This window comes from Phragmites australis, chromosome 24, assembly GCF_958298935.1.
Source record: "Phragmites australis chromosome 24, lpPhrAust1.1, whole genome shotgun sequence".
NCBI lineage: Eukaryota > Viridiplantae > Streptophyta > Magnoliopsida > Poales > Poaceae > Phragmites > Phragmites australis.
Window position 1 is genome coordinate 4,220,659 of NC_084944.1, and position 16,415 is coordinate 4,237,073.

The window sequence follows — 16,415 nt, forward strand, 5'->3', positions numbered from 1 at the left end:
TTTCCCGCTTGCCAGTAGGGTTCACAAATTCGATAGACCTGAAAACTGTTCGAGGTTGGTAATTACACAGTAATTCAGTTGAATTCGATAGAAATCGGGCAAATTTTGTTAATTTTTATTTTTAAAATTTTAAATTTGAGTTTGATCGGTAACCACTCGATTTCTAAATACGGTACGGATCGAATTAGCCGGTAATTGCAATAACCGAACGGTTACCGTCGCATTTTCAAACCCTACCTGCCAGGCTCAGAGTATGCGTCTGATAAAGCCCTGCTATTAAGCGCGTGTGCATGAGCGGGTCTCCTCGTGAATCATCCGGCAGACTACCGCTCTTTCATTTTTTGATTTTTTTCCCTCCCGTCTTTCCTTTTTTTTAAAAAAAATTGCACGAGAAAAATTTGGCTAAAAAAGTTTTGAGGAGAAAATTTGCATGAGAAAGTTTTGCTCAAAAAATTAACAAAAAAAGTTAACTTTGAATTTATGTGGACTCCACGCAATAGTTGTTCGCTCGGAGAGCGTCGAAGAGAATTTTCGCGCCTGATACCACACAGGGGTGGGCGTGGCCGACTAGCTGTTTGCTGCTGCTGTTTTTGGGAAGGTTGGTCCAATGATGGTGATGATCCTGACTCCTGAGTGAGGTGACAAGGGGAGGGGAAACAGTGGAGCTCACTCCACTGTGTCGTGTGATGGCAACGTACGTGCGTGCAGGTGCAGGGCATGTTGAGCGAGGGGCTGGTGAAGGATGCGTCGGTGTCGAGTGACGGAGGAATCGACCAAAACGGCAAGTTGCCAAGTTGCAGCTGATGGTCGAAAACGGCGGCGCCTCTGGCTCTTGCTAGGTTTGGCCCGGCGGCGCGCCGCTGACCGGAATCTCACGGGGAAAATCGGGGACTCCCGATCGACACCCGTAGCGTGGAGCTCGCCTTGTTGGCATTCGGCATGGCCGTCCTGGTCGCGACGTGAGCACGCGCAGTTGCACATCGAGCTGAAAAGTGGACAGAAACGCTGTTCAGAGTTCAGATTATCAACAGCAGCTCCAGCAAGACATACAATCACTAAAGGGACCCGCATCCTCTTCGGTAAAGTCAGAGGTGCTATAGTAATTCATGAGTGTATAAACAGTAAAATACAGCTTATCACCGTTGAAAAGGTACTGTAGCAATACTGTATCACCAAAATCCTGACCGTACATTCGTGATCCCGTGGACGGAAATATACAAACTGCAAGTGACTGTAGCACCTCTGACTTTACCGAAGCAAGTCAGGATGCGAATCCATCACCGAAGAGGGTTTGCACGGTGTGAACAAATTGGACATGCTTACGCTGACGACAAGCAAATCTCCATTACACAGGGAACACTCCCTAGCAGAAATGGAAGCTGGAAGGCTGACACAGTGATCCCGTAAGCAGAATATTCATTTGCACGCGACTTGTCTGCCCACAGATCCGGTGCCTGGAATGGTACGAGTAGCCTGACCGATTCTTTGCACAAGACTGCTCTACTCTAGCCCTGGTTTGCTGCTGCTCGCCGACCGTGCGTCCGAATAGATGACACGGGTGCTTGGCTCCTTTTGCTCCACCACTCAAAGCAGGATTCATGCTCTTGGACAGCACCCGGAGGAGCCTTTTCTCCACAGGGTGTAGTTTTTCTGTAGATTCAGAGGGCTCTCTGCTCTCACACTGCAGAGGTTGCAGGTCCCCCGGCCGATGATTATTCGGTCTTCAAGACTTCAACCCAGCAAAAACAGAGGATGTTCACTGCAAGTTCATGGAAATTCCAAGCAAACTGGTAAATAGCATTTCATAGAAGTCCGTGTATCGTTCAACTCTTCAACATTACTAAACAAATACTCACAATATCCAAGCTAAAGAAGTGCCTAATAACTAAGTAGGCACAGCCAAACAGAAGTTGACATTAAAACATGAAATAAGCCAATAATGCTATGTGCAGGAATTACTGTTCACGAGCAAAAACACTGTTCCTACCAGTACCGCAAGTAAAACTAACATGAAGCAAAACTTTAAGTACATATAGATGATAAAGAGAAGGACTGCCATGTCTACCTGGGGTGATCCAAACATTCAGATTCTCCATGCACCACCATTCAGGTTTCTTGTAAATCAAACCATATACCTACGACTTAGACACAAGCAGGCAGATATTAGATACCTTTATGCTTTAACACTACAATGGCAAAACACTTTTTATTTCTTTTTGACAGTGTAATGCATATTTACCCTTTTACAATGATGCCATCATCTTCAAATGCGCACCTCAGATGAAGTATCCCACGAATTGGACCATTTTGCCTTCTTTCAGCCTTTTGGTGTATTATCAACTTATCAAGCATTCAAGCATCATTCTACAGAACATAAAAGAATAATCTGCAAGATAATAATAGCTTTTCTACAAACCCAACAGAATACAACAGGAGCTTGCCAGCGTGCAAAATAAGGACAGGTGAAGTGCACCTATTTGATAAGGCAATTGTGCTTTGACTAAGAAAAGGCCTGGACCTTAATTAACTAGCACTCTTTTCTTAGAATCAGAAATCAAACCGTTCCAGCAAATGTGTCAACCGTTGCAGGCTTCCATGTGAAAATGATATTTTTCAGGTAGAAACTTCAGATCATGCTGATACTTTCCTTGTGAGAACATAGATATCAACAAGGAAGCTGTAGAAGCTTCAAGAGAGAAGCCCCGTTCATCAATTTTATAGAGGTAAGTCCCAGCCTTGTCATTCACATTTTTGCGAAGTAAGCTTCTAACTATAGCATTTAGCATAAGGGAGTTGGCGGCGCAGCCATTATTCTCCGTAGATAGAAACATGTCATCAGACTCTTCTAGCAACCCTTCTTCTATAAGATATACTATTATTAATCTGTAGGTCACAACATCAGGCACTAAACCATTAGCCGATATAGCAGCAAACAAACCCAGGGCTTCATCCTTCCTACCATATCTAAGCAAGGCATCAATCATAATATTGTAACTTCTAGTATCAAGTCGAAAATCCATCAAGCACAGGCTCTGAAACATTTGGAGTGCCTCATGGATGTGATTATTTTTACAAAGTCCTTCTAGAATTATACCGTATGTGAAAATATCAAAGCGTGTTCCACTGTTGATCAACTTGAGATAGAGTTCCATTGCAGCAGCAGTCCTTCCAGTCCGAAATAACCCTTGCAGCATTATGTTATATGTAATGACATCAGGTTTTACACCCTTGTTCAACATATCTCTGATAAGAGCTAATCCATCCTCTGTCCTTCCATTCTTACAGTAGCCATTGATCACCGTACCATAGGTAACATCATCAGGTTGCAAGCCAACAGCAACCATACTAGCAAATAGCGTCATCGCTTCATCCATCTTTCCATCTAAGCAAAATCCATTTATCAGCGTATTATATAGTACAACATTAGGTTGCAGGCCAACAACGACCATATCATCAAGTAGCTTCATCGCTTCATCCATCTTACGAGCTAAGCAACATCCATCTATTAGAGTACTGTATGTAATGACATCAGGTTTCACACCTATATGAACCATCAAGTCCAAGATATTTTGGGCTTCCATAACCCTTCCTTCTTTGCATAGGTTGCCCATTATCATGTTGAAGAAGACAGCATTGGGGTGGATGCCTGTTTTGATCATTTCAAAAGCTAATCCCTCAGCCTCCTTCCATTTGCCAAGGGTACAGAGACCATAAATTAGGGAGGTAAAAATTATGACGTTAGGAGTAAATCCTTCATTGATAAGCTGGTTGAATTGGGACATGGCATCATCCACTCTACTAAGTTTGCAAAGTGCATCTATTATAGTTCCATAGCTCACTATATTAGGTTTCAGTCCTTGCTGCTGCATTTTTGTAAATATAAGCACTGCTTCATCAACCATTTCATATTTACCATACGCACATATCAATATGTTGAAGACATGATGATCAGGTGCAATACCATTTGCTGTCATCAAAGTGAGTAGATTGTGCATATCATCAAGAGCTCCTCTGGTAGCATATGCATGAAGAAGAACACTATACGTAGTAACATTAGGTTTTCGGCCTTTCTCGATCATGGAATCAAAAATCTTTCTAGCATCTGCACATCTTCCCTTCTTGCAAAGATAGTCCATAATCGAGTTATAAGTAACAATATTGGGTCCAAGACCCTTTCTGGACATTTCTTTCAACATTATAACTGCCTCCATCCACTGTCCTGAAGTGCAATATCCATGCACAAGACTACTGTACGTGGTGCCATCTGGCACAACACCTTTATCAAACATCTGCTGTAGAACCGCCTCAGCCTTGTCCATAGCTTGAGCCTTGCACAGGCCATCAATGATTGAGTTGTAAGTCACAACATCTGGCGAAATCCCACAATCCAGCATTTCACGAAATAGACTGTAAGCTTTCCCCACCTCGTGCTCTTTAAAGAAGCCGTCAATGACGGTGTTATATGACACCACATCTGGAGCGCAGTTGCCTCCATCATCAGCCATAATGTGGATCATCTCGAGCGCTTCTTGACTCTTCTTGTCACCACAGAGCCCCTTGAGAAGAGTGTTGTAGGAGAAGACATCAGGCGTGCAACCGAGCTCGGGCATTCGTCGGAGCACTACGTCCATGGCCTCGCCCACCCTCTTCCCCACACAGAGGCCGTGGAGCAATTGATTAACGGCGATGGCCTTCACCCTCAACCCCGTCTTGAGGATCTGCCCGAACGCGGCAAGCCCGAGGCTCAGTTCGCCCGCGCGGCAGCAGCAGCGGATGAGGACGCCGAATGTGCACACATCGGGAGCCACCTTCTCGGCGCCGGCCCGCGCCACGCGGTTGAAGAGGGAGACGGCGGGCGCGGGGCTGTCACGGGCGGCGGCGGTGAGGAGGCAGTTGACGGCACGAATCGAGGATTTCCCATCTTGCTGGAGCAATTCGTCGAACAGGCGGAGCGCGTCCCCGGGGTCGATGCATCCGGCGTAGTACCGGTCCTGGATGACGCGCTCCAGTCGGGAACCGCCGCCGGCGTGGACGCGGCGGGACATGCGCCCGACCCGAAGAGGCAGGAGCCGCGGAGGCAGCGGCGGGACGCGGGAAGTCTGAAAGAAAAATTGGCGTAGGAGGTGGGAGGAGAAGACCGGGGGAAGACGGCAGCCCACTAGCACTGCCGCTGCCCGCGGCCGTGCTCAGACGTGGCAGCTGCAGCGATGGAGATTGTGACTGAGAGACGAGGGAAGCCGTCGAGGGGTCGACGGGAGGCCCCTATTTGGACCACCCATTGGACTGCTGCACCCGCACAGGTCTGGCTGGCCGGTGGGAGTTTTGGGGCGTGCAAATTGCTGAGTTTATTTTATTTTTATATTTTCTAACATTAATATTTAAATAAATAACTCTTAATAAAAAATTACAAAATTATACGTCGGTAAGCAGGCTACGAGCGACGCAGGGGCTGTAGTTACACGCCGAGTGAACAGTGTTCGTTGAAATCACTGTTCGCAGTAGTATTTTTCCCTTTACATAAAATTGTGATCTTCTGTGAAAAAATTCACTAATATTCATCTTATGTGATGGAGTAATTTTTAAAATTATTTTTATCCTAAGTTATATGGTAAAAAAATAAGTTTCTTGGTAATACTCTATTCACACAAAATAATAAAAATATATATAAATAGAGTATTACCAAGAAATTTACTTTTTCATCATATATACTAGAGCTAAAAATAATTTTAAAAATTAGTCAATCACATAAGATGAATATTAGTGAATTGTCCTAGATTTTTGAAAATTTATTTAAGACCTTAACGATTGTTAAAAGTTATAAAATAGTCTTTTTTAAAATTTTAGTTTAAATTCTACACATGCATTTTAGTGAATTCAATTAAAATAAGTTACACATAAATTATAAAACACGTACAAAATTTTTTGGAATTTTTAGAGCACCAGAAGACCACAGTTTTGCTACAGTTTTGTATAAAGAATATAGGAGGGGAAAATGTTACTATGAACAGTCAAATTGCTTGTCTCGCCGTTCGCAACAGCTGATCGGGCCAAGTTAAGTTTCAAGCCCAATTGTGTGGGCTGGGGACGGCCTGCAACCAGTGTTACTGGACCCAGATTTCAAAATCCAACTCAGATTTGAGTGTCTGATTTAAAAAAAAAAGGACACGTAAAATACAACTCGAAATCCAATACGAGTATCAGAATCTGATACAGACTTAAAGTGTCTGATTTAATAAAACAAAATTAGACACAGATGATCAGATAACACTGCCTATAGCTACCTGAGGAAGTATTCCTCGCTCACCAAAATGTTCAAAGCCTTTGCCAATTGCCATCAACTTCTACAGACTGAAACTTTGCAGTGAAAACAACTGAGCGGGTTCTCCATTTGTGAAAGCCATACTTAATATAAAAAACAAGACGACAGTCCCGTCAAAATAGTTAGATGGAGCATCTACCTGTACCTCGACTCATACATAAGCTACTAAATTTCGAGGCTAGCATTTGCTACATGCCAACATATATCTGAAAGCAAGTCGGCGGGTATAAAGCACAAAGACAACGTGAGAAGGCCAGAATCAAACCAAAACAAATTTCCATGTATTGTGGAGGGACATACACCATCGAACGGAACAAGAAACCATAGTGGTGGATGCCAAAAAAGCTTAATTCCAGAAATAGAGGGCCCTAAACTCACGAGGACAGAATTAACAAGCAACAAAGACTGAATCGCTGTTTATTGAAGATGAACATGACAACAGATCCGTGTTCCGACAACTTTCTGTCAACCAGTAGTATGATGGTAGACTTGCCATGTTTATGCATATCGCTAAGCATTCGATTCCAGGCAGAATGAACAGAAATATCTATAGATAAATCTTAACATTATAATAGCATAGCCACTGAAACTAAAACTATGGGTAGTTCGGTGCCAACAGCAGAACATTATATATAGATTCCATGAAAACAAGTTCAACCTAGATGATTTCAGGGGCCTTAAAATAAAATGCTCAAGTGGGACCCAAGTAGCAATTTATCTCACTTCCAACATTAACCTGGCAATTTTTCCTACTGACATGTACAGTTGCATACTGACTCGAATGCCTGTCCGCTGCCAAGAAAACAACCTCAGATAACTTGTGAAAGCAGCAATTATATTTCAATGTTTATTCATAACAAATGTTTCCTGATAAACAAGTAATGCATTTGAGGCCCTCTTAATTTCTTGTAGATTGCACAAATCAGTTTGTGCGGTAATGACCAAATCTCAAAAATAAGGAGAGAAAAGTTATTTACATGCGCATAGAGTCAGACTACCAAGATATCAAATGAATATCTGGAGGAAATAAATAAATACTTCTCAGTCTATCAGCAACATTCAACCAGCATGTCGCAATGCATATACAAGTCAGAAACAGAGGACTGACTAGAAGAGAAAAAAATCAGTTATATTGTATCAAAAAAGAGGAGATTTTTATGTCTAGCTTGAGTTAACTGATTCAAAATTGAAATGATTGCTACACTATTGCTGGATGTGTGTCAAAAATTATGCCTCTAAAAGACAGCAAATCTGAAACTAAAAGAAGTGTTGTAAGCTCTGAAATTCTAGTTACAGATTCCTTTATGCCTCATCAGGAGGGATGAGAAAGAACCTGGAATCCTTCCTTCAGGATGCTAATGCACATCTAAACATCTGCGATGAAATTATCATATCCAAAATAGAGACAACAGTGAAGCTTCTCAATCTAGGCCAACTAGTGGCTAGCAGCCTTCACGCGATTAGTTACAGGTTATCGAGTTTACCTATAAGGAAAAAAACAGTTGTATGGTGGTAATCACTTATCTGCAGCTCAGACTTAAAATTACTAAAAAAAGGACCGAGAGAGGTGATGAGTGTACCTTGAAATTTACACTTCACTTACAGAGATGAAACTATCTCCTCAATTAACACTTAAAGTGGGGGTTGTCCTATCCCTGTTGGGCTGGGACATTCCCCATAAGGCCCCACTGTCAATAATGTCTAATCAGATTGCCATAGCTACACAAAGCTTCATCCATTTATGGATTCCATAGAAGATCGATATTTTTCTGGGAGGAACTTCTGATGGTGTTGATATTTCCCCCCAGAGAAAAAAGATGTCAATAGTGAAGAAGTGGAAGCTTCTAGGGAGAAGTGATTCTCATCAATTATGGAGAGGTAAACCCCTGCTCTGCTTACCTCACCTCTCTGCAATAGCCTCCTAACTACAGAATTTAGCATACGGGAGTCAGGAGCACAACCATTCTTCTGCATGGATAGAAACAGACTATCGGACTCTTCTAACAACCCTTCTTCTATAAGATGTACCATCACTAAGCTGTAGGTCACAACATCAGGCACCAAACCATTAGCCAAGATAGAAGCAAATAAATCCATGGCTTTTTCCTTTCTGCCACATTTAAGCAGTGTGTCAATCATTATATTTAAAGTCCCAATTTCCAGTTGAAAACCCATCAAACATAGGTTCTGAAACATTTGGAGCGCTTCATCAACACAATTATTTTTGCAAAGTCCTCTTAGAATAATGCAGTATGTGATAACATCCAACGGCGTTTTATCGATGATCATCTTGAGATAGAGTATCCTTGCAGAAGCAGCCTTACCACTCTGAAATAATGCCTGCAGTATTATGCTACATGTGACAGTTCCAGGCTTAACTCCTGTGTTCGGCATTTCTCTGAACAAAGCTAATGCTTCCTGTATCCTTCCATTTGTGTAGAAACCATTAATCAATGTATCATAGGTAAAAGCACCAGGTTTCAAGCCAATCGATACCATAACATCAAGTAATCTCATTGCTTCATCCATCTTACCATCTAAGCAATAACCATTTATCAGTGTAGTATAGGTAATGACATTAGGCTTCTCCCCTGCATGTTCCATATAGTCAAAAAGACTTTGGGCTTCCGTAACCATTCTTGCTTTGCACAGGTTGCCCATTATTGTATTGAAGAACACAATGTCAGGACGGATACCTCTATTCAACATTTCAAAATATAAGGCCTCAGCCTTCTCCCAATTGCCACAGGTACAAAAACCATGAATTAGGCTGTTAAAAACTATAATATTAGGATGCAATCCGTCACCAATCATCTGACTGAATAGGGACATAGCATCCTCCAGTTGGCCTATCTTGCAAAGTTGCTCTATTAATGTTCCATATGTGACTATATCAGGTCTCAATCCTTGATGTTGCATTTCGTCAAATATAAGCATTGCAGCATCAACCATATCATGCTTAACATATGCATATATCAAAATGTTGAAGACATGATGATCAGGTACAACGCGATTTTCTATCATCAAATCAAAGAGATTATGCATATCAATAAGAGATCCTTCAGTGGCATACCCATGAAGCAGAATGCTGTAGGTGGTGGCATCTGGTTTTTGGCCTCTCTGGATCATAGAATCAAAAATCTTTCTACCTTCATCACATCGTCCATTCTTGCAATGATATCCCATCACCGAGGTATGGGTAACAATATCTGGTTCAATACAAGCTCGGGACATTTCTTCCAAAATTCTATCAGCCTCTTCCCACTGTCCCAAGGAGCAATATCCATGCACAAGAGTAGTATATGCGGTGCAGTCCGGCATCACACCATCTTCAATCATCCTACGAAAGAACATCTCAGCCTTGTCCATTGCTTGAGCTTTGCACAGACCATCAATGATCGAGTTGTAAGTTACAAAATTTGGTGAAATCCCACGTTCCAGCATTTCATGAAACAGGGTGAAAGCTTTGTCTACCTCACCCTGTTTACAGAAACCATCGATGACAGTGTTGAACGACACCACATTAGGAGGACGGCTATCTGAATCATCATCCATCATGTAAAGCAGCTCTAGAGCCTCCTCACTCTTCTTCTCATCACAGAGCCCCTTGAGAAGAACGGAGTAGGAGAAGACATTGGGCGCGCAGTCAAGCTCAGGCATCCGCCGGAGCACGATGTCCATCGCGTCCCCGATCTTCTTCTCGGCGCAGAGGGCCCTGAGCAGGTTAGTGAAGGTGACGGCCTCTGCCCTCCAGCCCGTCTTGAGGATGCGGCCAAGGGCGGCGAAGCCGAGGTCCAGGCGGCCCAGGCGGCGGCAGCAGCCGACGAGGAGGCCGTAGGTGTGCACGGTGGGCGCCACCTTCTCGGCGCCGGCCCTGGCGACGCGGTTGAAAAGGGAGATGGCGAGCGCGGGGCCATTGCGCGCGACGACGGCTAGGAGGCAGTTGATGGCACGGATCGAGGCGGGCCTGGCCTGCGGGAGCAATTCGTCGAACAAGTGGAGCGCGTCCTCGGCGCCGATGTCCCCAGCGCGGTACCGATCTACGACGATGTGCTCCAACAGGATGCCGCCGGAGGGGAGGGGGCGGCGGAACATATACCCGGCCCGAAGGGGAGGCGGGAGCGGCGGCGAGGCGCGGGGAATCTATAGAGGAGAGGTTGACGGCGGCGGCGCGATGCCGCTGCCCGCGGCCGTGCTCCAGCGCTGCAGCCGCAATAATGGGATGGAGGCGCGCCGGCCGCCGCTTGGGGAGGCGGCGTGATGGGAGGACGGCGGCGACTGGCGCGCGCGCGCGCGCGTGGGCGTGGGCGTGGGCGTCGCGGGCTGACGGCAAGCGAGGAGGGGAGGGAAAGAAAGGGAGGGCGGAGCAGTCATGGAGGCTGTCTGTTTTCGAGTGTTGTTACCCTTTTGTTTCAAAGAAAACAAGTGGTGTACTATTTTTAAAAAAACTACTTCCTCCATTAATATATTTAATGTAAAAAATATTTCAATAGATTTGTATTTCGAAGTATTTTTAATATGATGTTAATTTATAATAATTGATAACATGTTCTGTTAAAATTTATTTTTAATTATTTTTTAAAATAACATATATCTTACATTCTTGATCGGAAGGAGTACAATATTTGTAATGGAAAGTGAAAGGCTTATAATTTTGCAATTGCACAAATTCCGCAATTTTATTTGGAAGTTAGATTGCAATAATGGTAAGAGACTTGAAATGGCGGTGGTCCTCCAATCGCGTGGCCATCACACGCATCATAAGCTTTTCATTCCTCTTGTTTCACTTTCGTGGCATTTTCTAGCCAATGTCGTAGTTTTTTCACTAATATAATGTTAATAGATAGACAATGCTGCAATGCATTGTGCAAAGGCTGCAATGCCTTTTGACTTGATCAACAAAACAACAGCCCATTTTCAAGATAAGCTTGCAAATAAATAGGTTCGTGATTTTGTCTACCAAACAATTACTCTTTCCAATTATAAATATATGTCATTTTAGATAAAACGTGGTCTCCAATGCATAGTTTTAGTCATTATTTTTATTAGAATATATTTATAAAATACATTGAATTTGTGATATTATGAAAGTATTTTTTAAGACAAATATGTACATATGATTTTAAAGTTTTCAAACTAAATATTTTAAAAATTATTGTTAGTCAAAATTTTAAAAGTTTGATCAAATCTTTTCTAAAATAACATGTATTTATGACTAGAGGGAGTATATAAACAGTGCGATTTTAGAATTCTGATTCTTATCTGCAAATATGAATGCCGATCGTCATGAATATATCGACAGAACATTTGCCCCAGTTAGAATAAAATAGGATATCAATTGTATAAACAAATACAGCTACGCCTAACTTCAGAACTGCATGCCATTGGCGAAAGGTGTACACATGCAACAGAATCTGAAAAATAGTATGTTCTTCGATCACAGTAAAGCATTGCCTCTAAACTTACCTATCCGTGAAACAGGGACTCATCACAAAAACAGTAACATTCTGGACCGATGTGACAGTTCACTTATGATACAGCCTCCCAACGAATAGTTGACGATCAATTAATTCAGAACAGCAGATATATTTGAATCAGATGCTAACTGTAAAAATTAATGAGAATCTAGGTAGCGTAAACCAGTACATATGGATTACAGATTCATCTTCACAGATGACAAGAATTTGTAATTTCCCACTGAAAATACTAATGCATCTCTAACCATTCACCATAAAGCCATCATCTCCAAACTATAAGTAAAGTGTAAGTAACATTATTTGGTCTATGATCATCTCTGGACATTTCTTTGAACATTCTAATCACCTCTTTCAACTGCCCTAAAGAGCAATATCCATGAATTAGACTAGTATATGTGTGGCAGTTTGGCATAACATCTTTATCAAACATCTGCTGTAGAACCTCCTTGGCCTTGTCCATTGCTTGAGCCTATCAAACACCTTTATCAATGATTGAGCTGAAAGTCACAACATCGGGTGGTGAAACCCCTCAACCCAGCATTTTGCGAAATAGGAAGTAAGCTTTGTTATACCATGCTAGTCTCAGTGCTTTTGATAACTAGACATGCGGGTGCTACATACTTACAGAGAGTCAGGACTGAGATGAGGAAGACGCCAATCTCCACATCAAGGTTGTGGAACCATGGCCTCGAGCTGCCGTTGCTTTTGTCATGCACCAGCTCTTCATGCCCCGCGGCCAAAAACTAAGCTTGGATTTGGTTGCATCATCAGGCCCGTGAGCCATATCTTAGTTCGGCGGAGTGGAGCCTGATCTGTCGCTGCCGTGCTAGCCTAGGTCGTCCTCGTCTCGATCCTGAGCGGAGGAGCTCGCAGCGACGATGACGAGCCAATCCCACGTGCTGCGTGTAGGAGCTCACTCCCGACGGCAAGATACTCGATCATGCATGGAGGAGCTTTGCCCCGACAACGAGGAGCCGATCCAGCGTGGAAGAGGTCGATCTCAAAGGCACGGAGGTGCTCGGCCCTGGCGACGATGAGCCATCGACAAACCGATCCCGCACAGAGGGCACGATCCCGATGACGAGGAAATGGATCCCATGCGTAGGAGCTTGGCTGTGATGACGAGGAGCTCGATTCCACGGGAGAAGCTGAGGTTTAACAACGAGGAGCTCGATCCAGCGCGGTGGAGCTCGATCCCATGCGAAGGAGCTTGGCTCCGATCAGGGCCGAACCGCAGTATATAAGAGCCTCGGATAAAATTAAAATTACACTCTTAAAAAAATAATATCTTTTCTCGAATACAATTGTATATATACCATTAAAAACTGAATTAATATTATATATAATCAATATTTATAAATAAAAGAGGAATATTTAAAAAAAAAATATAATAATATCCAATCTAGAAGAGTCATGGTTTGTGAAGAATCTATTTATATTATATATGCTATACTATAATATTCAATTTAAACGGGTGATAAAAATTCAGTTGTAACTAAAGGTTAAACCATGCTTAGTACTTAGTAGTATAGTTCTATCTAATCTTCACACGAAAATTTATGAAATGTAGCTGTTCGCAGTGAGATAAATGACCAAATTAATAGGCTGCTGACCTAATTAATAATCTAAAATTATAAAAATTAACTTTAGTAAAATATAATTGATAGCTACATAAGATCCTTGCAGGGTGAGGACCCAGTGCGGTCACCCACCCTGCACATGCTACTCGACGGCCCTGGCTCTAATGATGAGGAGCCCGATTCCGCGGGAGCAGCTTGGATCCGATGACAAGAAGCTCGATTCTAGCATCAGAAGCGTGTTTTGGACGGGCTACAAAGAGAGCGGCGGAGTGAACCCCTCGTTCTGCATCAGACGGAAGACGCGGCGTGCAAGCCGAAACTCTAATGGTCGCACCCTCCGAATATAGGCTTTACCTTATTTTAATAGATAATGCTCTGCTCCAAACGTTAGGAGCCCAAACAAAAAATCGGACGCCGAATTGACTGACTGACGTCGGTTGCAATATAAAAAATAATTATGATAATAAATTTCTATAACTTCTAAAACATTAAATTTGAACATCTGAAATATTAGAGATACAGAAATATAGAAATTAACTTAAATGAATAATTTTTTAGGTCCAAATCAATCAAACGTTGGACTGACCGACACTAGATGTAACATAAAAAATAACTATGATAACAAATTTCTGTAACATCTGAAATATTGGAGATGCGAAAATGTAGAAATTAACTCAAGTAGATAATTTTTTCGGGTCCGAATCAATCTAACGTCGGACTGACCGACTAACGCCAGGTGCAACATAAGAAAATAACTATGGCAATAAATTTTCATAACGTCTGAAATATTGGAGATGCGAAAATGTAGGAATTAACTCAAATGGATAATTTTTTCGGGTCTGAATCAATCGGACACTGGACTGACCGACTGACGCTGTGTGCAACATACGAAAATAACTATGATAACAAATTTTTATAACATCTAAAATATTAAATTTGAACATCTGAAACATTGAAGATGCGAAAATATAGGAATTAACTCAAATGGATAATTTTTTCGGGTCCAGATCTGTTTGCTATTTTGATGCATATTTTTTAATGTTGCAAACAGTCATTTTGATATTGCAGACGTTATTTTTCGATGTTGCAACAGACCGTTGAAGCGTTCGATCCATTTAACGTTCGGGCTAGCATCTCACTATTTTAATAGGCACGGTGTCCTACAACCAATTACTACATCTGTTCTTTTTACATTATTTTTTATAATGATTTCTTAGTGAATTTTGTTAAACATGTAATTATATGAAAGTATTTCTCAAGGCAAATCCACTTGTATCATTTGCATGTGTTGAATTCTAGCAATTTTGTGCATATTAATTGTGAAATTTTTTAAAGTTGACTATATGTATTTAAAAGATATATATTCAAGAACGGAGGTAATACCGACTTTCATCAGTGTCCTATAACAAACATCACTTTTTTCAGTATCATGCAGCTCCATAGGAAGTGGTGATGTCCTGTAGTAAAATTTGCCTTCTAATTTTTGCTCGCAGGTTGCAAACGACCCCACAAGTCAGCGGGATGAACACATGGGTCGGTAGGTTGTAGATTGGATGGTGGATGGTGGTGTGGTGGATTGACAGAGATCTACTTTTCTTTTTTACCCTAAGGGCATGTTTGGACGTAAGGGGAGGAAAACCTAGGGGAAAAAAATCCTCAAGGGAGATTTAGAATGCACTTCATTTCCCTGGGAGAATCCCTATCATTCCCTGCCAGTGTTTGGCAGCAGAAGGGATAAAAATCCCGGGAAACAAAAATTGGTTTGAAAAAATAAGAAAAAATTAATGAAAATTCAGGAAAAATAGTAATATGAGACACTCATTGCAAGATCGTTAAAAATTTAAAATCTGCACTAATGTTATAGGACCATACGTACATTCAAAATATTGTTCTCTCTATCTATAAATACTTCCAGAAAAGAGTAACTAAAATCTGCACCAAAATTCAAATGAGGTTCTCTCCATCCCTACATCATCATAGATTATTGAGATCAAATCAGACATGAGTTGAATTCATACAAAAGTTGAACTATATCACGAATAACATCCAGGCAATATAGCATCCACACATGAGCACGTCATAGATAATTCTCGTCAGGGAACATGAGTCAGTTCATATTTCAAGTATCTAGATTCCGGAAGTTCAAGCATTCACCATATGCAGATCCAGCCACATTCTACTTCTCTTCTGCTCCATTTGTCAAGATAAAACAACCTAAAAATCGAGCAATAGAAATTATACGAGGAAGCAGGAGCCATCACTAGGAAAAAATCACCTTGCAACAAAACATTCAGGAATTAACTTCGTCATACTATACAAGTGTACAACCTTACAAAATAACCATCATGTCATACATGATTATCATCAATGTGCTTACAATTTACAATAACAAGAATCACTTTGATCATCATTCTTGCTATCATATACTGCCAAGTTCGTAATAAAATAAAACTTCATTAAGAGAAATACAAGGACAAAACTGGAAAGCTGAAAAATAATGTGTATTACATAGAACAATATATCATACACTGATCTTATTTTCAACCCACCATGGTATGATCCAAAGCAACATATCTCTTTAAGATATTCCCACACATTGACAATCAGAAAATCTTATATCAAAACCAAAACAACTTTAAACTCTACCCCTCAAGAATGTATTAGCTAGTGTACACATATCATAATGTTAATTAGTATAATGAGCAAAATATTTATCATATAATAAATAATAGAATAACTAATTGCAACATATTTTTTCCTTTTTTCCTTACAAAGTTAAGAACGCATACGATGGAATCATCGAGGGCCTATGATCTTTCCATATCTGGTCACTATCTTAAATTTCTAGCAAACAATGCTGCAATGAACATGAGTATATGGACCAATATTACTAGGATATTCCAGCAACCAATTTATAACATGTATACGAAGGTGCTCTTCATACAATGGAAATCATGGGAGCATGCGAACCAATAATTTTTAGGAATAAAATTTGTATGCATGCATCGTGTGAAACACCTGATCAAGAATCATAATTTC

At 41.4% G+C, this 16,415-nt stretch overlaps 2 protein-coding genes across 5 annotated transcripts; both read right to left on the minus strand.

Annotated features, from left to right (window-relative positions):
* Positions 1-731: 731 nt before the first annotated feature.
* LOC133907818 (protein Rf1, mitochondrial-like) lies at positions 732-5,562 on the minus strand. 4 transcript variants are annotated; one of them, XM_062349915.1, is made up of 4 exons: positions 2,240-5,562; positions 2,066-2,141; positions 1,324-1,759; positions 732-985 (listed from the first exon to the last, which is right to left on the minus strand). In XM_062349915.1, exon 1 carries the CDS (start codon positions 5,043-5,045, stop codon positions 2,577-2,579), a length of 2,469 nt encoding a protein of 822 aa, XP_062205899.1. In that variant the 5' UTR covers positions 5,046-5,562; the 3' UTR covers positions 732-985; positions 1,324-1,759; positions 2,066-2,141; positions 2,240-2,576. The 4 variants fall into 4 exon arrangements, with proteins under 4 accessions (XP_062205899.1, XP_062205898.1, XP_062205897.1 ...); XM_062349914.1 differs by lacking the exon at positions 732-985 and having other exon boundaries at positions 1,059-1,759; positions 2,240-2,364; positions 2,474-5,562; XM_062349913.1 differs by lacking the exon at positions 732-985 and having other exon boundaries at positions 1,059-1,759; positions 2,066-2,135; positions 2,276-5,562.
* A 965-nt stretch (positions 5,563-6,527) lies between these two features.
* LOC133907872 (protein Rf1, mitochondrial-like) lies at positions 6,528-10,714 on the minus strand. The gene is made up of 2 exons (XM_062349968.1): positions 7,900-10,714; positions 6,528-7,803 (listed from the first exon to the last, which is right to left on the minus strand). Exon 1 carries the CDS (start codon positions 10,412-10,414, stop codon positions 8,051-8,053), a length of 2,364 nt encoding a protein of 787 aa, XP_062205952.1. The 5' UTR covers positions 10,415-10,714; the 3' UTR covers positions 6,528-7,803; positions 7,900-8,050.
* Positions 10,715-16,415: the final 5,701 nt, after the last annotated feature.